This window comes from Hypanus sabinus, chromosome 11, assembly GCF_030144855.1.
Source record: "Hypanus sabinus isolate sHypSab1 chromosome 11, sHypSab1.hap1, whole genome shotgun sequence".
Classification (NCBI taxonomy): Eukaryota; Metazoa; Chordata; class Chondrichthyes; order Myliobatiformes; family Dasyatidae; genus Hypanus; species Hypanus sabinus.
The window spans coordinates 26,895,186-26,920,626 of NC_082716.1; the positions used below are offsets into that span (position 1 = coordinate 26,895,186).

The 25,441-nt window shown below is 40.9% G+C and overlaps 1 protein-coding gene across 4 annotated transcripts in view; it reads left to right on the forward strand.

The window, feature by feature from the left end:
• Window positions 1-25,441, forward strand: part of agla (amylo-alpha-1, 6-glucosidase, 4-alpha-glucanotransferase a) — a 97,904-nt gene that overhangs the window by 69,070 nt on the left and 3,393 nt on the right. For all 4 annotated transcript variants that reach the window (XM_059983973.1, XM_059983976.1, XM_059983975.1 and 1 more), the window contains exons 24-33: window positions 3,453-3,628; window positions 4,175-4,277; window positions 5,475-5,700; window positions 14,329-14,440; window positions 14,556-14,691; window positions 17,326-17,438; window positions 22,502-22,713; window positions 23,004-23,101; window positions 23,471-23,558; window positions 23,653-23,786. In XM_059983973.1, the coding sequence (XP_059839956.1) occupies window positions 3,453-3,628; window positions 4,175-4,277; window positions 5,475-5,700; window positions 14,329-14,440; window positions 14,556-14,691; window positions 17,326-17,438; window positions 22,502-22,713; window positions 23,004-23,101; window positions 23,471-23,558; window positions 23,653-23,786 (1,398 nt within the window). The remainder of the gene's footprint in view (window positions 1-3,452; window positions 3,629-4,174; window positions 4,278-5,474; window positions 5,701-14,328; window positions 14,441-14,555; window positions 14,692-17,325; window positions 17,439-22,501; window positions 22,714-23,003; window positions 23,102-23,470; window positions 23,559-23,652; window positions 23,787-25,441) is intronic.

Genomic DNA, 25,441 nt, shown 5'->3' on the forward strand with positions numbered 1-25,441 from the left:
CCCTTGTCCACTCATCCCCCCATCCCTTCCCACCGATCTCCCTCCTGGCACTTATCCTTGTAAACGGAACATGTGGTACACTTGCCCTTACACTTCCTCCCTCACCACCATTCAGGGCCCCAGACAGTCCTTCCAGGTGAGGCGACACTTCACCTGTGAGTCGGCTGGTGTGGTATACTGCGTCCAGTGCTCCCGGTGTGACCTTTTATATATTGGAAAAACCCAACGCAGACTGGGAGACCATTTTGCTGAACACCTACGCTCGGTCCACCAGAAAAAGCAGGATCTCCCAGTGGCCACGCATTTTAATTCCACATCCCATTCCCATTCTGATATGCCTATCCATGGCCTCCTCTATTGTCAAAATGAATCCAAACTCAGGTTGGAGGAACAACACCTTATATACCAGCTGGGTAGCCTCCAACCTGATGGCATGAACATTGACTTCTCTAACTTCCGTTAATGCCCCTCCTCCCCTTCTTACCCCATCCCTGACATTTTTAGTTGTCTGCTTGTTCTCCATCTCCCTCTGGTGCTTCCCCCCCACCTCCTTTCTTTCTCCTGAGGCTTCCCGTCCCATGATCCTTTCCCTTCTCCAGCTCTGTATCACTTTCAACAATCACCTTTCCAGCTCTTAGCTTCATCCCACCCCCTCCGGTCTTCTCCTATCATTTCACATTTCCCCCTCCCCCCCACTACTTTCAAATCTCTTACTATCTTTCCTTTCGATTAGTCCTGACGAAGGGTCTCGGCCCGAAACGTTGACAGTGCTTCTCCCTATAGATGCTGCCTGGCTTGCTGTGTTCCACCAGCATTTTGTGTGTGTTAACCCTTCTCAATTTTGTTGCACCATCCTCAATCTTTTGACTCCTAACTTTGTCTGAGGTTGTACCAACATCTGCCTCCACAACCTCTCCACTAACTGTTTTGGCACTCAAGTTCCCATCCCCCTGCAACTTCAACCCCACTGTGTAACATTAACAAACCTTCTAGCTAGAATATTAATCACCCTCCAGTTCAGGTGCAAATCATCCCTTATGTACAGGTCCCACCTTCCTTGGAAGAAAGACCATTGATTCAAAATTATTATGCCCTTCCTCCTACAGCAACTCCTCAGCTACATATTATACTGTATAATTTTCCAAGCTCTAGCCTCACTGACATGTGGCATGGTAGCAATCCTGAGATCACAACCCTAGAGGTCCTGCCCTTGAACATAGCACCTAACTCGGTGAACTCCCTATGCAGAACCTCGTAACTGGTCCTACCTATGTCATTGGTACCTCCATGGACCATGACTTCTGGCTGTTCACCCTCCCATCTAAGAATGTTGAGGACTCGATCTAAGATATCCTGGACCTTGACACCCAGAAGGCAACATGCCATCCAGGAGTCTAGTTCTCACACACAGAACTTCCTGTCCATTCCCCTAACTGACAAATCCTCTATCACCACAGTGTGCATCTTCTTCCTCCTTCCTGTCTGAGTCACAAAGGCAGGCTCAGTGCCAGAGACTCTACCGTTGTGACTTTCTTCTGTTAGGTCATTCCCCCCAACAGTGTCCGAAGCGTTATACCTGTTGTTGAGGAGAATAGCTGCAGGTACACTCTGCACTGTCTCCTTAACCTCTTTCTGCTTACTATCACCGAGTTTCCTAAATCCTTGAGAATAACGACCTCTCTATATGTCAGCATCTCCAATTATCTGGAGTTCATCCAGTTCCAGCTCCAACTCCTTAACACTGTTTGTTAGAAGCTGCAGCTGGATGCATTTCTCGCAGTTGCAGTCTCCGGGTACCGGAGGTCTCCCTGCCTTTCCCACATCCCACAAGAGGAGCATTACACTATCCTCACTGTCATCTCTACCTAGCTGAGCAGATATAAAGAAGAGAAGAGGGAAATAAATAAACTGGAGCTTTCCTTTCCCTGAGTGAAGCCTCAAAGAGCTAAAACCTTAGGATCACCACTCTGACTATGTACACTCCTTGAAATATAGAAGATTGGAGGGAGATTTGATAGAGGTATACAAATTTATGAGCGATATAGACAGGGTAAGTACAAGCAGACTTTTTCCTCTGAGGTTGGGTGGGACTGCAGCCAGAGGTTAGGGGTGGAAGGTGAGAAGTTTAAGGGGAACATGTGAGTGTGGAATGAGCTGCTAGCACGGGTGGTGCATGCAAGCTCAATTTCAACGTTTAAGAAAATCTTGGATAGGGGCTTGGATGATAGGACTACCAGTGGCTATGGTCCTGATGTAGGTCATTGGGAGTAAGCAGTTTAAGTAGTTTGGCATGGACTAGATGGGCTGAAGAGCCTTTTTTGTGCTGTACTTTTCTCTGACTCTATGAGACTCCTCATTGCCTGTGAACATGATTTAAAGTTAAATTACTATCCTCTCTTTATCACTGGGTCTAAATCTTAGAACTACTTCCCCAACAGCATTACGGGCATACCTTTACCAGAGAGAAGACAGCTCGGTTTGAGAAGAGCAGTGGGGGGGGGGGGGGGGGGGACTGATAATATAGGCTTTGCCAATAAAACCCAGATCCCAGAAATTAATAAATAAATATGGTGGGGTATGTGAAATTACGCCTATCTGGTGCTTTCAGGTGCACTAGGTTAGAGATAACCTAGTAACACTGTTTAGAAATGGACCAAAAGTGCAAATCAAAAGGATAAAAATCCTTTATAAATGCTTTAAAAAGCTGAGGCTTTATAAGGCATTGGTCAGACTGCACTTCGAGTTTTCGGAGCAGTTTTGGCCCTGTTGTCTTAAAAGGGATGTGCTGGCTTTAGAGAACATCCAGAGGAGATTCACAAGAATTATTCCAAGAATGGAAGGGTTAACATGAGGAGCATTTGATGGCTCTGAGCCTGTACTCATTTCAGATTAGAAGCATGAAGAGGGATCTCATTGAAACCTATTAAATATTAAACCTAGACAGTGGATGTGCAGAGGATATTTTCTATGGTGGGGGGTCTCTAGGATCAAAGGGCACAGACTCAGAATAGAGGACATCCACTTAGAACAGAGCTGAGGAATCTCTTTAGTCAGAGGATGATGAATCATTGCAACAGGTGGCTAAGTCATTGGGTATATTTGAAGCAGAGGTTGAGATGTTCTTGATTAGGAAGGGTGTCAAAGATGAAGGCAGGAGAAAGGGTTGAAATGGATAATAAATCAGCCATGATGGAATGGCAGAGCAGAGTAGATGAGCCAAATGGCCTAATTGTGCTCCAATTTTTTTATGTTCAATATTTTTCCGTGACTAGTGAGATATGATAATTATTTCCATTGGATTACCATTCAAAATTTAGTTGGTTAATCCTCAAAAATGCCTATGTTTTACAATGATTCAATGTGTACAAAGCAAAGTGGATAAGTGAATGATTATTAGTAAAGACATTGTAATTGTTAGTTCTCTGATTTCTACTTTTGTAATTTTCTCTCAGCTTTGTGCAGAATGGCTCAACATTTGTGAAGCAGCTTGCTATGGCTTCACTGCAGATGTGTGGAATCGGCCGATTTCCTGTACTTCCACAACTGTCGTCTTCTCTGAAAGATGTTCCCTATAGAACGAGTTATATAACTGGTGAGAAAGAACAATGCTGTGTTTCCTTGGCAGCTGGTAAGTTAGCAAAACTTAAATGTTTTGGTTCTAAATACATTTCACAAAAACATATCCGAAGCTGCCGTTCTGGGGGTGGGTGGGTCGATAAAGCTGAAAAAAAAATTCCTATTTTCTTCAAAACCTTTTCTTTCGAAAGAAGAGCCATGATTCATGAGTTAAATGTGAGGTATTGCTCTACATCTTGATCTGTTACATATATTTGGTCTTCTACCGTCTATAACGGGTTCACCATGAACCAATACCAATAAGCAAGGCATCCATGAACCCTGGTTGGGAATTTCTGCTCTACATCAAGATTATTCAAAATTTTGCAAACTGACATTGTGTCTTGAGTATCTTTTGACTGTATAAAACATCTTTTGTTTTAATAAAAGTCTTTATTGCATCCACTTGTATAAGGTGCAGGATTTATCACTTACCAAGGAAGACTTTCCCAGTATTGTAGAATAAAGTTCATTTACATTGCTAAGCCAAAAAGCTATTGTGCCATTTCAGTGTTCAATTCCATCTCCTCTTATAAGGGTTTTCTTGTTTGCTATTAAGGGCTGCCGCATTTTGGTTCTGGCTTATTCCGCTGTTGGGGTAGAGATACCTTCATTTCTCTCAGAGGACTACTACTAGTCACAGGACGTACCATAGAAGCTAGGTAAGAAGAAATGATGTCCCAGAATCCGAGGTGATGTCAATACCTAACAGGTTATTTTTCATCTTTTCCTGTGTCATTGCTAAAGAACCATCTCTACTTTAAACTCATTCCTCCTTTTTTTGTTGCCAAAAATTGATCTTCTGATCATGTTGGTCTTTCTTTTCCTTCTAAGTTTTGTTCTGCAAAGAACAAAATCTCTCATTCTCTGTACAGTACTGTACATATTGGCTGAGTCAGCAAACAATTTCTTATAAAAATTCTTAACCACACTGTGATTGCAACAATAAGCAATCTTCTGAAGCTGTGAGTCAGATATTAAACCTGCATGTGATAGAAGTATCCAATTATGTCATTTTGGACTATTTGAACTCAGAGATGACTTGGGTTAAAAGGAAAACAAAGTGCTGGAAACCATCTGTAATCCAGGTAGTGCTTTTCCAGAGAACATTTGAAGTGTGGTTGCAATTTAAAATAGTCGAAGATTGTAGATGGAAAACTTTTTTTTTAACAATGTTATCGCTTGGCATTCAAATAGAAAAATTAATTAATGAATGCAAGCATAATTCTGAAATTAACCACAACATTAGTATCTTCCAAAAGATAAATTATTTCAGAATGACTAAAATTTAGTGGGTAATGCTGTTGGGAAATCAAGTTTAAAGCTAAAATTATTAACAGAAAAGCACATTGCCCAGATAACATCGGAATTCTCTTATTGTCCATTCCCAATTTTCTACTGGGGTATATTCATGAAGGAATTGCAAGCCATACTATTTGATTGACCTCTTGAATCTCTTTGTTGGGTTTGAGATTTCCATAATAAGAACATTCTTTGGATTTGCAATTTGTGTTATATGTTCATTAAAGACTGTCTCTAAATATTGATCTATTTTCTCTAAACATATTCTTTGTGTATTTTGTGAATGATAAAGCTTGCCTTCTCAAATGTAAAGTATCTGCAATATTTTTGCACCTTTTAATTTATCTGTTGCCTGGTTTATGTTAAAATCACCTGGTGCAAGTTCAAAATTTGATCAAATATATTTGCTAAACATGAATCCAAATTAAGTATTAAAATCAAGTCAGTCCTTTTGGCTCATTAACTTAGGTTGTGTTTTGATACAAACAAATATTAGTCACATCTTTTTTTAAATATGCCAATTGCTTCAGTTCTCAAATGATTTCTTTTGATTATAGGAATATCATCCTTGCATTTGCTGGTACTCTACGTCATGGTCTAATTCCAAATCTGCTCGGACATGGAATATATGCACGATATAATTGCAGGGATGCTGTCTGGTGGTGGCTTCAGTGCATTCAGGATTACTGCAAAATGGTTGAGAATGGACTGGAAATTCTCAAATGTCCTGTCAGTCGACTATATCCCACTGACCATTCCCCAGCTCTTGCTCCAGGCTCTGTGGTAATTGTTTACTTTCTTCTAGTTATTTGCAGCTTTGTATAGCTATGGTGTAACTGACTTTTTTTTAAGTGACAGGTCTTTATGATTTTGTTGATGCAAATGTAGCTCCCTGGGTCGCCTCAGGCTCGCTCAGCTCGTTCTTGTCTAGGGGGAGCAGCCTTCGGCCCCGCCAAACTGGGTAATCAGCTGGTGTGGATGCTGTGTGATGTCCCCGCCTCGTCCAAAACCAGACAGTACACCATATGCGATTAAATGAGTACAATTTATAAAGGTTACTATAACTAAGTGATTAATAACGATACAGTATATATGAAGAGAAAATTAAAGAAAAGGCGCCAAACTTATCAAAGTCCAAACCACTTCGTGCACAACCGTTGGAGCTCAATTACTGAAGTCTTCTGGCCACCATTCGATCCCCTCCGAACTCCTCGACTCGCAGCTCAGGACCCTCCGAACTCCTCGGACTCTCCAAACAGCTCAGGACCCTCCGAGTGGTCAACCAAGCACATCGAGCTTCATCCCCCCCCCCCTCGGAGAATCTCCCGGCCTCGGACCCCCCTTTGGGGTCCGATCCTCGCCCAGCTTAGAGCATTGCGTCCTCTCTCTCGACCCCCTAGCCGGCGATCTGACCAAAAGCCCGTCAACAAAAGCTTACAGACTCAGAAGAAAGAACATTAATCCCCATTTGGTTTACAAAGGAATACCATTCTCGTTATCAGTAAATTAGCATTCCTGCTAGTTAACAAAAGGAAACCCTTTCCCAACAGTAACAAAGAAAAAAAAGAAACCCCCTTTACACAAGGTTAATCCAAGATATTTCCTTTATTATTTTATCTATATCTTCCATGTTAGGATTTAGATCTGGTAGAATTAGAACCTAGAACAGTACACTAGAGGAACAGGGCCTTCATCCAAATACAGAGCCAAATTAAACCAAATCAAATTAAAAGAAGTTCATTTTAGTTTTGTATAAGACCATATGATACAGGAACAGGATTAGGCCATTTGGCCCATCGAGTCTGTTCTGCCATTTAATCATAGCTGATCTATTTACCCCTGCAGCCCCAATCTCCTTCCTTCTCCCCATATCCCTTCATGTCCTGACCAATCAAAAATCTATCAACCTCTGCCTTAAATTACATGAAGATTTGGCCTCCACAGCTTGCTGTGGCATGGAATTCTACAGATTCACCACTCTCTGGCTGAAGAAATTCCTCCTCATCTCTGTTCTAAAAGGGCACTCCTCTGTTCTGAGGTTGTGTCCTCTGGTCTTGGACTCTCCCACCACAGAAAACATCCACAAGGCCATTCACCATCTGATAAGTTTCAATGAGGTCATCCTCATTCTTCTGATTCTAGTGAGTACAGGTCATATGCATATTATAGTGGAATAGAATGATACATAATCTGATGTTTCTGTCTAACCTGGAAACAAAAATTAAAAGTAATGGTCTTTTATTGTAGCATTATCAGAAGCACAGTTTCACTTGCCTATTTTCTTTCTGATTCTCCTTTGCTCCTTGTGAAGTTTATTCAAATTTGCTTGAGGCAGCACTTAATTAAGAATGACAACTGATGCTTCCCACCCTTGTCTGCTGGCGCATGCACGTACCCAGAGCTCTTTGATGTCTGTCAAGATATTTATTGCAAGGTGTACTTCCTCTTGTCAGCATCAAAGTTTAAATTATATATTGTTAAAGAAACTGTGAAGATTCACTCTTGAGCTGGAGAAGTGTATTTAATTATCTTGTGTGATCTTGTTCACAGTTCATTCCTTTAGCATTTGCATTACACCCCATGCATCAGCCAAATCAAACAACCTTCTGATCTTAGAGGTTGACAGTGGTAATGAGAATCCTTCCAGCCAAACGTACAAAAATACACATACTCCTGATGAAGGGTTTTGGCCTGATACATCGTCACTACCTCCTCCCATAGATGCTGTCTGGCCTGCTGAATTCTGCCAGCATTTTGTGTTTTTATTTATTTCCAGCATCTGCAGATTCACTCGTGTTGAGCTGGAAAGTTCCTTTGAGTCAAAGACATTCCAGGGAATTGGTATTATAAAATTGAAAAAATAATAATATTGTGAAAAATGATTCTGTTTATGATGGCTGGCCATGTGGGGTTTGCTAAAGATCTTGTGAAAAATTGAAGATGAGGCACGAAGTACAGATGTGGTTAAAAAAAAAAGAATCTTGGATCATAAAGAATGACTCTCAGTGAGGTGGGTACTGTGATAGAATTGAGGGAAGGGAAGATGAGGAAGAAGGAGGTGAAAAGGTGGGGGTAGGCATGAGGAAGAAGTTTGGGACTTGCGCATGTCGGCGTGCATAGACAGCTTGTGCCTGTCTGTCCTGTTTGTACACTGAAAGATGTGATGAGTACGAGCAGTAGAGCTATGTATGTCTCCAATCATCTTACCCTCTACTTATCTTTTGACTAAGAACCTGCCTTGTCAAGACCTTGTGCTGTTTGGTATGCAGTAAACACCCCAGAGAAAAAGATATAATTTGTGGGTATCTGCCATTGCTCAGAATGGAGATAGAGAACTGGAAAATCATGAATAATCCCTTCAGTGGCAAACCTGAATGTCACTCTCGCTGTGGCTCAACCTTGATAATCTCTTAAATGACTAAGGAAAAAAAATTAGCTTTATTTACTGTACGTACATCAAAGCATGCAGTGAAATATATTACGTCAGTGACCAACATAGTCATCAGTCAGCTGTGAAGGAGATGGAGAGGAAGCTACTCATCCTCAGTCCCTGGTATCTGTCTAAGAGGAAGAGAATGTTGGGCAATGCAAGCATTACAATTTTAGGTATGCCCTGAGCAACTTACAGTGTTTTCTTGTTGGTATCGGTCAGTGTCACTCCATGTATTGAGCAAGGCATTTGACAAGATACCCCATGCAAGGCTAACCGAGAAAGTAAGGAGGCATGGGGTCCAAGGGAACATTGCTTTGTGGATCCAGAACTGGCTTGCCTGCAGAAGGCAAAGCGTGGTTATAGACAGGTCATGTTCTGCATGGAGGTCGATGATCAGTGGTGTGCCTCCAGGATCTGTTCTGAGACCCCTACTCTTCGTGATTTTTATAAACGACCTGGATGAGGAAGTGGAGGAATGGGTTAGTAAATTTGCTGATGACACAAAGGTTGGGGTAGTTGTGGATAGTGTAGATGGCTGTCAGAGGTTACATTAGGACATTGATAGGATGCAAAACTGTGCTGAGAAGTGGCAGGTGGAGTTCAACCCAGACAAGTGTGAGATGGTTCATTTTGGTAGGTCAAATATGATGGCAGAATATAGTATCAATGGTAAGACTCTTGGTAGTGTGGAGGATCAGGGGGTTCTTGTGGTCTGAGTCCATAGGACGCTCAAAGCTACTGCACAGGTTGGCTCTGTGGTTAAGTAAACATATGGTGTATTGGCCTTCATCAATCGTGGGATTGAATTTAGGAGCTAAGAGGTGATGTTGCAGCTATTTAGGACCCTGGTCAGACCCCACTTAGAGTACTGTGCTCAGTTCTGGTCACCTCGTTATAGAAAGGATGTGGAAACCATAGAAAGCGTGCAGGGGAGATTTACAAGGATGTTGCCTGGATTGGGGAGCATGCCTTATGAGAATAGGTTGAGTGAACTCAGCCTTTTCTCCTTGGAGCAACAGAGGATGAGAGTTGACCTGATAGAGGTGTGTATGAGGGCTGATTGATAAGTTCGTGGCCTAAGGTGTATGAGGGCTGATTGATAAGTTTGTGGCCTAAGGTAGGAGGAGTCAGTTTTAGAAAACCTACCACATTTATTTTTCAACATAGTCTCTTCCTACATTTACACACTTAGTCCAGCAGTTGTGGAGCATATGGATCCTTCTTTGTTGAAGTTGGCATCTTGGACCTCCTGAAAGTGGTCCACAGCAGGGGTGATTGATAAGTTTGTGGCCTAAGGTAGAAGGAGTTGAGTTATTAACTTCAAACTCTCTGCATAATCACTCAGAGTTGAACTGCATGTACATGTAACAAGAGCTGTATAACTCAAATCCTTCTACCCTGGGCCACGAACTTATCAATCCCTCTGCTGTGGATCACTCCTGGAGGTCCGAAGACGCAGACTTCTAGAAAGAAGGGATCTGTATGCCCCACGACCGCTGGACTAAGTGTGTAAATGTAGGAGGGGACTAAGTTGAAAAATAAATGTGCTAGGCTTTCTAAAATTGACTCCTACCTTAGGCCATGAACTTAACATTGTAAGATGATGAGAGGCATTGATCGTGTGGATAGTCAGAGGCTTTTTTCCAGGGCTGAAATAGCTAGCATGAGAGGGCACAGTTTTAAGGTGCTTAGACGAAGGAATAGAGGAGATGTCAGGAGTAAGTTTTATATGCAGAGAGTGGTGAGTGCGTGGAATGGGCTGCCAGCGATGGTGGTGGAGGCAGATATGATAGAGTCTTTTAAGAGACTCCTACACAGGTACATGGAGCTCAGAAAAATAGGGGGCTATGGGTAACCCTAGGTAATTTCTAAGGCAAAGACATGTTCGGCACAGCCTGCATTGTGCTGTAGGTTTTCTCTGTTTCTATTTAAACAAGATGAATCCTCTTTATCATGGAAAATGTGTGAGTAGCCGTGGGAAAGGAAAAGATCAGTAAATGGCATGTTAATTTCACCAGAGGTAGCACATAGTTCTATGCCATTTGTTTGTCCTGCACCAAGGTTCCCTGTCCCCTTAGAGGAAGGAATGTTGTCTTTGAGCTCTGCTAACAACATTCCAGTGCAGAAAGGCCCTCGTATAATGAGTGAGTGTCTCTTGCTATTTCTACTTGGCAAACCTTGTGCAGGGCAAGTTGTGTCTTGCTCAGCATGGCTTTGTGCAGGGCAAGTCATATCTTACTAACATGATTGAATTTTCTCAGGAGGTGACGAGGTTGATTGATAAAGGTAGGGCTGTGGATGCCATCAACATGAATCATAATAAGGAGCTAGACAAGGTCCCTTATGGGAGGCTAATCCAGAAAATTGAGATGCATGACAGCCATGGTGAATTGGCCATTTAGATTCAGAATTGTCTTTCCCATAGAAAACAGAAGACAGTTGTAGATGGGATTTATTCAGGCTGAAGGTCTGCGATTAGTGGTGTTCTACAGAGGATCTGTATTGGGACCTCTGCTGTTGGTGACCTGGCTGAAATCATAGATGTGTGTTAAGTTTGCAGTTGATACAAAGATTGGTGGTATTGTGGATAGCGTTGAAGATTGGCAAAAGATACAATGGGACATAGATCACTTGCAGATATGGGCAGAGAATTGGCAGACAGAGTTTAACCCGGCCAAATGTGAGGCATTGGGAAATCAAGTGTAAAGAGACAGTACACTGCAAAGCCCTTAACAATGCTGATGAGCATGGGGTCTTGGGATCCAAGTTCATAGCTGCCTGAAAATGGCTACGCAGGTTGACAGAGTGGCATGTTTGCCTTTGATTATCAAAGAGTTGAGTTAAAATCGGATAGTTGGGCTATGTAAAACTCTACTTATGCTGCAACTGGGGTATTACATTCAATTTTGGTTACCCCATTATAGGAAGGATGTGGAGGCTTTGGAGAGGAGGCAGAAGAGGGATACTGTCCAGATTAGAAGGCATGTGCTATAAGGAGAAACTGGACAAGAAGTTGAGGGGTGATCTGATTGAGGTTTATAAGATTAAAGGTAGTATTGATATAGTAGGCAGCCAGTGTCTTTCTCCCACGATTGAAGTATCTAATATCAGAGGGCATGCTTTGCAGGACCAAGGAGTAAAGTCAAAAAAGATATTCAAGGCAATTTTTTTTTAATACAAAGTAATAGATGGCCAAAATGCAATGCCTAGGCTGATGGTGGAGACAAATATAACAGAGGTAGTCGAGAAGCTCTTTGTCTCGGGACTGTGAAGGAAGTGGAAAGATATGGACAGAAGGGATTTGATTATTAGGGAAGGAATTGTGCTGGAGGCAAACACCACAGAAATATCCAAGAGGCTCTTGGAAAGATGTGTGAATGTGCAGGAAGTGGAGAGATATGAATGTTGTGCAAACAGCTTTGTAGAGCATTTGTTTACTCATTTAATCAGTTTGGGACAACATTGTGCGCTTAAGAGTTTATTCCTGTGCTGTACTGTTCTATGTTCTAAACCAGTAAATCCAGGCTGACAGCTTTCAATAAAAATTATCTACATAGAACAGAACAGTACAGGAGCTTCATCGCATAATGTTGAGCCAACGTTTTAACCTACTCTAAGATCAATTTAATCTTTCCCTCTCACACAGCTCTCTGTTTCCAACTAAACTGCAAGTATCAGAATCAGGCTGATTATCACTGGCATGTGATGTGAAACTTGTTAACTTAGTAGCAGCATTTCAATGCAATAGATAATCTAGCAGAGAGAGAGAAAAAATAAATAGAATAAATCAACAATAAATAAACAAGTAAATCAATTGTGTATATTGAATAGATTATTAAAAATGTGCAAAAACAGAAATACTGTATATTAAAAAAAAGTGAGGTAGTGTCCAAAGCTTCAAAGTCCATTTAGGAATCGGATGGCAGAGGGGAAGAAGCTGTTCCTGAATCGCCGAGTGTGTGCGTTCAGGCTTCTGTACCTCTTACCTGATGGTAATAGTGAGAAAAGGGCATGCCCTGGGTGCTGGAGGTCCTTAATAATGGATGCTGCCTTTCTGAGACACTGCTCCCTAAAGATGTCCTGGGTACTTTGTAGGCTAGTGCCCAAGATGGAGCTGACTAGATTTACAACCTTCTGCAGCTTCTTTCGGTCCTGTGCAGTAACCCCTCCATACCAGACAGTGATGCAGCCTGTCAGAATGCTCTCTACGGTGCAACTGTAGTAGTCTTTGAGTGTATTTGTTGACATACCAAATTGCTTCAAGTTCCTAATAAAGTATGGCCACTGACTTGCCTTCTTTATGACTACATCAATATGTTGGAACCAGGTTAGATCCTCAGAGATCTTGACACCCAGGAGCTTGAAGCTGCTCACTCTCTCCACTTCTGATCCCTCTATGAGGATTGGTATGTGTTCCTTCGTCTTGCCCTTCCACAATCAGCTCTTTCATCTTACTGGCATTGAGTGCCAGGTTGTTGCTGCGGCACCATTCCCTTGTTGACATATATCACTCCTGTATGCCCTGTCATCACCACCTGACATTCTATCAACAGTGGTTGTATCGTCAGCAAGTTTGTAGATGGTATTTAAGCTATGCCTAGCCACACGGTCGTGTATACAGAGAGTAGAGCAGTGGGCTAAGCACACACCCCTGAGGTGCGCCAGTGTTGATTGTCAGCAAAAGGATATGTCATCACCAATCCACACAGACTGTGGTCTTTGGGTTAGGAAGTTGAGGATCCAATTACAGAGGTCCAGGTTCTGTAACTTGTCAATCGGGATTGTGGAAACGATGGAATTGAATGCTGAGCTATAGTCGATGAACAGCTCCCAAAATGATGTAACTAAGTTGCTAATAAGCAAACTTGTTGAAAATTAACATTTAATATTTGTTAATTGCATTAACTTGTTAAAAAAATCATGAAGAATAAAATGTCCAGATAATTTTTTATTAGAACATTTTAAATCTTGCCATTAAATCATGTTTGTCAAATGATTTGACTTAACTGATCACAAACACGGAAATCAGCAGATGCTGGAAATCCAAGCAGCACACACAAAATGCTGGAGGAATGCAACAGGCCAGGCAGCATCTATGGAAAAGAATAAACAGTCCACGTTTCGGGTCAATGCCCTCAATCAGCAAGTCTGACAAAAGAGCCTGAAATCTTCTCCATGGATGCTGCCTGGACTGCTGAGTTCCTCCAGCATTTTGTGTGTCTTAGCTAATGTTTTCTTTCTGATACATTCTCCCTTGGTGCACCCCAGTGCATTGTTGTAGTCTAGCGGCAAGTCCAGAGGGGAGATATTTAGTTAACCCTGTTTGACCATCATTAGAGATCCTCACAAGCCAGGCCATGCTCTTTTTACACTGCTGGCATCAGTAGAAGTACTAGAACCTCCAGATTTGACCTATAGTTACTACTCCTCAACCATTAGGCTCCTGAACCCCGCAACCAATAATCTCACTTTGAGTACTCTCTATCTTGTTATTTCATGTTCTTGCTATTTATTGCTGTTTATTTATATTTGTATTTTCAGAGTTTGTTGATTTCTTCACTCTACTCAGTGATCCTGCTATAGTTACTAGTCTATAGATTTGTTGAGTATGCCCACAGGAAAATGAATCTCAGGGTTGTATGTGGTGACATATATGCACTCTGATGGTAAAATTTACTTTGAACTTTTTAAACTTAGAACCTTGAGAACAAAGGAAGTTTAATGGGACCAGATATGGTGAAGCAGTTGGCTTTGCAACGTTGGTTTGTCCCCTTGGTTCAGATCATGAGGTCTGCTGCAGAAGTGGGTATAATAAATGCTAAGAAGGAGACAAGCACCCAAAAGCTGGGAGTTGGATTAACTAGCACGTTACAGTGGACACCTGATTGTGGGAGATATATTTTCCCTATTGGTCCAATTTCTGTATTGACATAGCAATTTTTGTTAAATTGAGTTTGTGTTGAAATGTTCTGTATTAGGAGCAGCCACTACACGATGTCATGCAGGAAGCCATGCAGCGCCATATGGAAGGTGTAGAGTACAGAGAAAGAAATGCTGGACCTCATATGGACACACGCATGAAAGATGAAGGTAATTATGCAACAATTTTGGTACCTACACTCTGCTTAAAAATAGGGCAGCAAGTCATTTTTGAATTATAATGAATTTTAAGGCATTTTAAACATTGAGTTTATTTTCTTTCTAGGTTTCAATGTTTCTTTAGGGGTCGACCTACAGACTGGTTTTGTGTTTGGTGGACATCGGTTCAACTGTGGTACCTGGATGGATAACATGGGAGAAAGTGACAGAGCTCACAACAGAGGAATTCCAGCCACCCCAAGGTAAAATGAGATTAAGAATATTGTATTTCAAGAATGTTTTCAAAACCGTTCTAAAATTTGTTTTTAATAACCATTTAATGAACCCATGACTATTGTAAGCTTTAATAAAAATAAGTTTTTTGTAATGTTGAAACTTCAATTTTAATACTGGAAGTTTTTCTAAAAGTTCAGACAAATGTAACAATGGTAGGTACTATGAATAATAAAAATGCACTGTGGGAGAAAGTTCTCTGACGTGCATGAAGGTTAAGTTCCCATAGTCGTCAGTTAGTTACATTTATTTTTGAGCAGAGCCATCATAATTGATAAACATATTAGAAGAGCACGGCTCTTAAGTGTGGGTTGTTATGGAAAGATTCTTTTTGGGTCCCATGATGGCACAGCAGATGGTGCTGCAGCTGTATTTTTCTGGAGGTGAGGAGGTGTACCGGAGGGTGATAAATCAGGTGATTGAGTGGTATCACAGCTACAACCTTGCCCTCAGCGTCAGTAATTGATTGTGGACTTCAGGAAGGGTAAGTTGAAGATACACACACACCAGTCCTCATCAAGGGATCGACGGTGAAAGGGTGAGCCGTTTCAAGTTCTTTGGTGTCAACATCTCTGAAGATCTATTCTGGTCCCATCACTGTCTGGTATGGAGAGGCCACTGCATAGGATTGTAAAAGCTGCAAAAAGTTGAAACTCAGCCAGTTCTATCATGGGCACTATCCTTTCCAGCATGGACAACTTCAAAAGTGGTGCCTGAAAAAAGGGGCATCCATCATTAGGGACCCTCATCACCCAGGTCATGCCCTCATTTCATTGCTAGCATCAAGGAAGAGGTACAGGTGTGCAAAAGTGCTCACTAAGTATTTTAGGAACAGCTTCTTCCTCTCCACCATCAGATTTGTGAATGGACAATGAACACATGCACACTACCTCACTATTTTTCCCCTCTCTTTTTGCACTATCTGTTTAATTGTGTGTGTGTGTGTGTGTGTGTGTACAAACTAGTGGTAATAAAATCACCTCGTGTGCTGCCTGTATGGAGATTGCATGTTCTTGCACTCACTGAGCAGATTTCCTCGTGCTGCTATATTTCCTCCCACATCCTAAAGGACTGCAGGATACTCAGTGGTGGAATCTGGAAGACAGATATAAATGGGATTCGTGTGTGGTTGTTATGGAGTTGCTGGGCTGATGAACCTCTCTCTGTCCAGTATGATTTTCTCCGAAAAGACCACAGACATGGGAGCAGAATTAAGCTGTTCAGCTCATTGACTGTTCCACCATTCCATTATGGTTGATTTATTGTCCCTCTCAACCCCATGTTTGAGTCTTTCTCCCCCATAACATTGGATGCCCTGGCGAATCAAAAACCTATCAATCTCTGCTTTAAATATACTCGGTGACTTGGGCTCCAAAATCGTCCACGGCATTGATAATGAATGAACTGTATTGTTCTCTAGTTTCTGTAATACCTTCCTTTTCCAAGAACTACCTCCTATTATCACTAAACAGATGGTTTTCCACTTTTCCTGCTAAATTGCACGGCAGATATTTTTTTTCTCTACTCCCTAGCTTCTCCACACACAGAGAAAGCTTGTCCTCTTTGTCCCAGGAAACTGCTCCTTCTCTAACCATCCTTGCATTGGCAATGTGTGTTATTGCATCCCAAGCGTATGGACATCTTCCCCACTCCTCAAAGCTTACACTTCTACATTGGGGCTGCCACCCTTGCCACAAGACTGAGAAGCTGCTTATTAAAGTCACCAATTATCATTTGTGTTTTGTATTTGCACAGTTTGTCTTTAGTACATTGGTTAGTTCTCCGTCTTAGTGTGTAGTTTTTCATTGATTCTATCATATGTCTTTGTTCTACTGTGACTACATGAAAGAAATTGAATCTCACAAAGGTGTGTGGTGTCATATACATTGACAGTAAATTTGCTTGGAACTTTGAAATTGCATCCACTTAGCTGTGAGCTTGCTGTGCTGTAGCTCCTCGTCCTCCTCAAGCTGTCGGCAGTCTCTAACACAGCTGATTGCACCAGCCTCTTCAATGGCTTCATGCTTGCCATGTGGAGGATGCTTCACTTGCCCAATTCATTTTGGCCATTCAATCAAAAACCAGCAAAATACAAGGAGTGGTTTTACTGATTATTTATTTCTCTCTCTTTCTCATGAACAGTGTTCCATTGACAGGAAGCCATTGTGTGTTTCTCCATCCATTCATTTATCTTGTCATTGACAGCTGTACATTCATTCATCCACATAAGCCCCATCCTGTAATTTCCTCAATAAAGCATTGTCGCTCTATCACCCACTGCTCTTTAGCCCCACCCCCCAGAATTAGCCTCTCTGATTAAATGTTTTATTATGTCCCTAATCCTTGGGGTTCTTTTGATTTGGAGCTTGTTTTCCTGTGCACTGTTTGAGATACATAATCCTATCAAAATGTTTATATAACAGCAATCTGGTGAATTGTTTCCTATGTTTTATTCTCTGTCAAGTGCAGATTTCCAGCCTTTTTTATGCCATGAACCAGTACCATTGAGCAAGGGGTCTGTGGACCCCAGGTTGGGAATCCCTGCTCTGGTGAGAAGAAACTGGTTTCTTAAAGTAACCTTTTCAAATGTATTTATTTTTCAGAGATGGATCTGCTGTTGAAATTGTTGGCCTTTGTAAATCAACTGTCCGCTGGCTGATGACCCTTTCCAAAAATTCTTTGTTTCCTTACAATGGAGTCAAGGCCCAGCTGAACGGTGAGAACACTAATTTTCTGACAATTATCTAGTAAATTGGACAGAACAAAAGGATGAGGTGCACAAGCGACAGGAAATACTCAGTAAATAAGAGAGTAAATATCGAGTTGGAGTGGAGAAGGATAGAAACCTTAGAATTCACAATGGTAACACACTGTCCTTCCTCCATTCATGGTTCCATGTTCCGCCTTCCTGTCCTTTCAGATTCCACCATCTGTAGTCCCTTGTTTTCTCCACCTTTGTCCTCCCAATCTCTGTCCTGATTTTCACTTGTCCTTCCTCTGTCTGTTTATCGTTACTCGCGTGGATCCACCTCTCACTTTCCAGCTCTTCATCCACCTTCCCCTTCACCCCTTTATCCTGACTACCTCCTCTCCAATCTTAGTATTGATGAAAAGCCTCAAACCACTGTTCATTTCCCTGCACAAGCAATCCCTGGCCACTGAGCTGTTCCATCAGCTTTTTTTAAACTCTGTGGAAATTTGAACCAATGTAAACTGCGGGCCGAGATTGATCAATTTTTAGCTTTCAAAATGCAACCCGGAAATAATTGTTGTTCAAGCCCTCAACAGTGTTCCTTCAAGTGACACCATGAAAAGTTCTAGTATTCTATCTGCCAAAAACTTTTTCCACCAGTGTCTATAAGACATAGGAGCAGAAATAGGCCATTCAACCCATCAGATTACTCCAGCAGTCCAGCATGGCTGATTTCTTATTCTTCTCAAGTCCATTGTCCTGCCTCTCCCCATAACCTTTGATCCTCCGACTAATCAAAAACCTATCAGCCTCCAATTTAAATATAATAGCCTCCACAGGCATCCATGGCAATGAAATATGGCAGATTCATTACATTCTGGCTAAATAAATCTCCCCTAAATCTCTGTTCTAAATGGACATCCCTCTATTCTGAGACTGTGTCCTCTGGCCCTAGATTCATTCACTATAGGAAAAATCCTCTCTACACCCACTTCATATAGGCCTTTCAGTATTCGATATGTTTCAATAAGATTCCCCTTCATTCTTATAAATTCCAGTGAGTACAGACCCCGAGCCATCAAACACTCCTCAAAAGTTAACACCTTCATACTTGTGAATCTCCTCTGAACCCTCTCAAATGCAGTACAAAATTGTTTATGAACTATAAGTGTGGTCTGATCAACACACACATAAAATGCTGGAGGAGCTCAGCAGGCCAGGCAGCATCTGTAGAAAGAAGAACGTTTTGGGCTGAGACCCTTCGGCAGGACGAGTGTTCCCAAAATCTTCCTAACCACTGAAGCCAAGCTAAGTGGCTTATAACTTCCTTTCTTCTGCCTCCCTCCCTTCTTAAACAGTGAAGTGACATTCTCAATTTTCCAGTTCTCTGGAACCATTCTAGGATCTAGTGATTCCTGAAAGATCATTACCAATGCCTCCACAATCTCTTTGCCAATCTCTAACTGCACTAGAAGCTCACCTACCTTATTCCATATGCTGTACGCATTCAAATATAACGACTTCTTCAGTCCTGTATTCATCACCCTTTTCAATTTTTCCCTCGTGTTACACTTCAACTCATTCCACTGACTGCAGTTATACCCTATCATCTGCCTTTCTTTCCTCGCAGTCTCACTACACAATGCTTCGACTGCCCCATCATCACCCCTTTCACTCCAGTTCCCATTCCCCCGCCAAATTAGTTTAAACCCTTCTCAACATCTCTAATGTGTTGAGTTCTGATCACCTCACTACAAAAAGGACGTGTTTACTATAGAGAGAGGGCAGAGGAGATTTACAGGAATGTTGCCTGGACTGGAGAGCATGCCTTATGAGAATAGGTTGAGTGAACTTGGCCTTTTCTCCTTGGAGCGACAGAGAATGAGAGGTGAACTGATCGAGGTGTATACGATGATGAGAGGCATTGATCCTGCGGATAGCCAGAAGCTTTTTCCCCAGGGCTGAAGTAGCTAACATGAGGGGGTTTTAAGGTGCTTGGAAGTAGGTACAAGGGAGATGTCAGGATAAGTTTTTCACACACAGTGGTGGGTGGGTGGAATGCGCTGCCAGCAAAGGTGGTAGAGGTGGATGCAATAGGGTCTTTTAAGAGACTTAGATAGGTACATAGAGCTTAGAAAAATAGAGGGCTATGCAGTAGGGAGATTCTAGGCAGTTTCTAGAGTAAGTTACATGGCCGGCACAGCGTTATGGACCGAAGGGCTTGTAATGTGCTGTAGATTTCTATGTTCTAATATCAAGGATATTGGTCCCCATGGAGTTCAGGTGTAAACCGTCCTTTTTGTATAAGTCATGCTTTCCCCAGAAGAGATTGAAATTATCCATACCTGCCTCCTTCACCATTTCCTTAGCCACTCATTCCTCTGTACTATCATCCTTTTCCTGCTCTGACTAGCACATGGTACTGGGAGTAATCCACAGAATACTACTTTGGAGGTCCTGCTCTTCAACCTCTTCCCTAACTCTCTCTATACTCTCTGCGCAGGACCTCTTCCTCCTTTCTACCCATGTTATTGGTACCAATGTGCATCACAACCTCTGTCTGCTCACCGTCCCTCTTGAGAATCTTCTGCAGCAGCTCTGAGACAACCAGGTCCCTGAGAGGCAACTACCATCTTGCCACCTACATCTTGTCCCTTTCCTCTCTCTTTGGTGGCTGATTTATGGAATAGATGTAGGCCTTGTAGGTCACCTAGACTTATTTCAGCACTATTTCAACTGGTAGCTAAACCCATCCTGTATGCACATATATTAATGTCCGATTATAAATTGACCAGAATTCAACTGCTGTATATGGCAGAATTTGACATTTCTGTGCTATTGGCATGTGGAAGCATTGCTCTCATTTCTATTTTCTCAATTGGTGACATTTTTTTCATTGCATCTTGAAAACATTGAAATCATCCCTATATGTCAGTCAATTAGCCTGAGCCAAAGGGCCTGAACTGTTCCACGTTCAATACAATCCAAGTTTGTGTTATAGCCCTTCATAAATTACCCCATAGGAGTCTGGATATTATTTTTGTGCGTCTACTCTGCAATATCTTTTCATACTGTTTGCCAATCATACCTATGATCTAACTACAACTTTGTATACTTTGCGTTCTAGATATAAAGAGTAACACATATAAAACACACAGATGAGGGGTCTGGGCCCAAAATGTTGTCTCTTTATTCCTCTTCATAGATGCTGCCTGACCTGTTGAGTTCATCCAGTGTTCTGTGTGTGTTCTCTTGACTTCTAGCATCTGCATGTAAAGCCCAGCTTTCCATTAGTCTGTAGCTATCCATGGTGTTAACAATGGACAATATTTCTGTTTCACCGTTTATACTTTGATATGTTTTCTACTCTATCCAAATGTAATGACTTGGATTTCAAAGAAGGCAAGTACACGTCCCTAAGTTTTATCCAATAACTTCATTTTAGTCTCTCTTTCCAGTATTGGAGTCATAAAGTTGTAAAGAATGGAATCAGACATGTTAGCCCAACACATCCATGCCAAGCCAAGTTGCCTATCTAAATTAGTCCCATGTGCCTGTATTTGGCCCATAACTCTCTAACCTTCTGAATTTGTGTACCTGTCTAAGTACCTGCCCTGCTATAAAGTTACATTTAGTCTGCAGTATTGACTATATTTATCAGTATTGTCCGTTGTGGATATGTGAGTCTTAGCCCATCATAGCCACTGATAAAGACAATGAGTCGATCAGACTTTCCAGCAGATTCCTGTGAGGCACATCAGTTGCATCATCCCAGTTTTCTATCCATCTTGGACTTTCAAATCTATACTCTAGAGTTCTTTTGTCACAATGTTTCTATCATGTTGTTATTTTAGTTTAAAAGCAGAAATAACTCTCAACTTTTCTCCAAATACTTTATTAATCATCCTTCTTAAGCTATCTTTTCCTGGGCCCGACCAATTTGCCTTTCCTCTTTTGTGAATTTCTGATGGTAGAAATAAGAACTGAAAAAGCTGGAAATATTCAGTTGTTATGGGAATGTTCAGCTGAAAGGCTTTAAACCTGAAATTTTAACCTGTATCTTTCCTCCAGAGCTGACTAATGTGCTGTGTGTTTTTCAACTGTACAATAACAAGTTGTTTACATGCAGATTATTTAATTAACTGTTGAAATTAACACATACCAAACTTAATGGAAAAAGTGCCACTGTAGTGTAGCGGTAGCATGATGTTATTACAGCTGGGGTGATTGGAGTTTGGAGTTCATTTCCAGCATGCCCTGTTTGAAGGAAGTTGGAATGTTGTTCCCGTGAGCCTATGGGTTTCCTCCAGGTGCTCCGGTTTCCTTGCTTAGTCCAAAGGCGTACCCGTTTGTAGGTTAATTGGTGATTGGAAATTGTCCTGTGATGAGGCGAAGGTTAAATAGATAGGTTGCTGGGTAGTGCAGATCATTGAGCTGGAAGGACTTGTCTCACCCTGTATCTCTAAATAAATAAGTAAGTAAGTAAGTTTGTCTTCCTTATATCTTATGGTCACATAACGGAGTGGACATTGCGTTCAAAGGGAAAGCCAAGAAGCAGCAATAAAAGTAGAGGCATATTGTAGTGTTATCAACATCTGAGAAGATGAGTTTCCAATAAGGTTCTTTGATAGAACCAAGTTAGGCCTGCATATTTTCAGCATTTTATGTCAGTTGATGGGTAGTCTCTAGTCGTAGAAAGAGGTATCAAAGATTTAAATACTATGCACTGAAGAGTATTCAGCCAGTCATCTATTTTGTTGGCTAAAAGATAATCTAGTCAAGTGGCTCATGCTCAGCTGTAGAACTCTTAAATTTACAACTTGAAATTTGCCTGCCAACTTGGAGTTCAGGTGTGAAAATGAATCATTATTTATTGGTCAAATCTGGTTAAGCATGCAATGCTGGTAATAGTTTTATTTCAACACTTAAAATGATCATCTATGAGATCTATAATTTTTCTCATTAGTCAAATGTTAGTCATGTTATATTGTTTATTGAAAAAGTTTCTAAATGTTTGTAATTGAATTTTCAATTATAATTTTCCTAAATGTTCCATATTGGATGATAAAATTGATTGTATTGTACAGGAAAAGAAATATTCATCACATATGAGGAGTGGAACCATAAAATACAACAGAACTTTGAAAAGCATTTTTTTGTTTCTGGGGATCCTAATGATCCCAATGAAAAATGTCCTAACCTTGTCCACAAAAAGAACATATATAAAGACTCTTATGGAGCTTCCAGTCCATGGTGTGACTACCAACTAAGACCAAATTTTCCAATTGCTATGGTTGTGGTAAGTGATTCTATTTGTTTAAATTATATTTACTGCTTTAATTCTATCTTTTTAAAAGAATTACATTGATGAAATATGTGACAATTTAAATATTTGTAATTGAGACTAACAATGGAGAAGTCATCACATGTTTTAAACTCTGGGTTTGATTCCATTTCCATTCAGTCATGTCTCCTGCAAAACTTTGAAATTTACATCATAATTTTCATTTAAAACTACATGAATGCCCAACTAAAGTTTGTGGGGGTTTTTTCACTTATAGCACTAAAACTATCACTTTGCATTTTCAGGCCCCTGAACTTTTTACACCAGAAAAAGCATGGAAAGCTCTAAATGTTGTAGAGGAAAAGCTGCTTGGACGCCTGGGATTGAAAACTTTAGACCCAGAGTGAGTTGAATTATTCCTGCTGCAAGTAAAATGAAATGGTATGCAATAGTTAATCTAAGATGTTTCCTTTCGTGCAACACACACGAAATGGTGGAGGATCTCAGTAGCTCAGGCAGCATCTATAGAAAGGAATAAAGACTTCAACATTTTGGGCAGATACCATTCATCTCGACATAATTAATTGACTCTTTATTCCTCTCCACAGATGCTGCCTGACCTGAGTTCCTCCAGCATTTTATTGTTCCTCTGGATTTCCAGCATCTGCAGAATCTCTTGTGTTTATATTTCTTTTTGTGGATCCCTATTTACTGTGGTGGTTATTTGCTAGTGTGTCTTGACAGTAAAATTCGATTTCTCTTTTTTGGTTAGTGACCTTGTTTACTGTGGTGTTTATGATAACTCGATGGATTGCAATAACTTCAACATTGCTAAGGGCTATAATTACCATCAAGGGCCGGTAATTATTTATACTATATTTCATCTATTTCAGCTAAAATATATATGGCATTTAATATGAAAGACATGTTACTTGCATTTCTTTTGTTTTCTAGGAATGGGTGTGGCCTATCGGGTATTTCCTCCGTGCAAAGTTGCACTTTTCTAAAGTAATGGAAAAGAAATTGTACGAAGACACTATAATTTTAGTGAAGCACGTTCTTTCCCATCATTACGATCATTTGTCAAGGTAAGGGAATAATTTGCTTGTCTACATTATGCAAATTTCCTTGGGAACATTTTGATTTTTGAACATTGCTGTAACACCCTGCTTCCTATCAAATCATTACAATAAGTTGGTTTGTAAGTCATTGTGATTGAGAAGATTTTTTTGATTTCAAAGGAAATAATTTTCCATAATGAATATTGTAATATTTGTTAAGATTGTGATTTGCTTTTGTACTTGAAGCACATATATTAGTTGATGCATAAATCAGATAGCAAGAAGGACATATTCACTGTGCTGTACCTCTATGTTCTACCTTTTAAATGCAAAACAGCATGCAAAGGAATCCAGCAGGAACCTGGACCTTAAGAAAATACTACTTTAATTTATAACTGAATGGTACTCAAGGTTATATTGAAGTAGTTATCCAAGTAGGGTTACAAGTTTATCAGAATCCTGTTCATAGCTGTAGAACAGTTGTTACGAGGATTACCCCTTAATAATAATGATCAGTTAGGCACAAAAAGAATCTGTATTCATTGACAAGTATCTTTATTGGCTCAGTTCATAAACCTGTAAATGGAAATCTTGCCTGACAAAAACTGTTGGAGTTCTTTGAGGAATTAACAAGCAGGGTGTACAAAGGAGAGGCAGTGAATGTCACTTTGATTTTCAGAAGGCATTTGATAAGGTGCCACACATGAAGCTGTTTAACAAGATAAAATTGTATGGCATTACAGGAAATATACTGGGGTGGATAGAGGAATGGCTGACAGGCAGGAGGCAATGATTGGGAATGAAAGGGGCCTTTTCTGGTTGGCTGTCAGTGACTAGTGGTGTTCCTCAGTGATCAGTACTGGGTCAGCTACTTTTCACATTGTTTGTCAGTGATTTAGATAATGGAATTGATGGCTTTGTAGCAACATTGGTGGATGATACAAAGATAGGTGGAAGGGTAGGTAGTGCTGAGGAACAAGGTGATTGCAGCAGGAGTTAGATAAAATGGAAGAATGGGCAAAAAAGTGGCAGATGGAATATAGCTTTAGGAAATGTATGATGATGCATTTGGTAAAAGGAACAATAGTGGAGACTATTATCTAAATGGGGAGAAGGTTCAACCATCAGAGGTGCAGAGGGACTTGGAATCTTCTCAGGCAAGACTCCTAGAAGGTTAATTTAAAGGTCGTGTCTGTGGTAAAGAAGGCAAATGCAATGTTGGCATTTATTTCAAGGGAAATAGAATATGAAAGCAGGGAGATAAAACTGAGCCTTTATAAGACACCACTCAGGCCAAGCGTGGAATATTGTCAACAGTTTTGGGCCCCATATCTCAGGATGTGTTGTCATTGGAGAGAGTCCAGAAGAGGTTCACGAGGATGATTCTGGGAATGAATGGGGTTAATATATGAGGAACATTTGGCAGCTTTGGGCCTGCACTTACTGGAATTTAGAAGAATGTGAGGGGATCTCATTGAAACCTACCAAATGCTGAAAGGACTATATAAGGTGGATGGGGAGAAGATGTTTCCTATTGTGGGGATATCAGAGCGCACAGCCTCAGACTTGGGGGATTACCTTTCAGAACAGAGGTGAGGAGTATTTTTTATCAGAGTAGTGCATCTGTGCAATGTTCTGCCACAGACTGTGGTGAAGGACAAGTCTGTGGGTATATTTAAGGG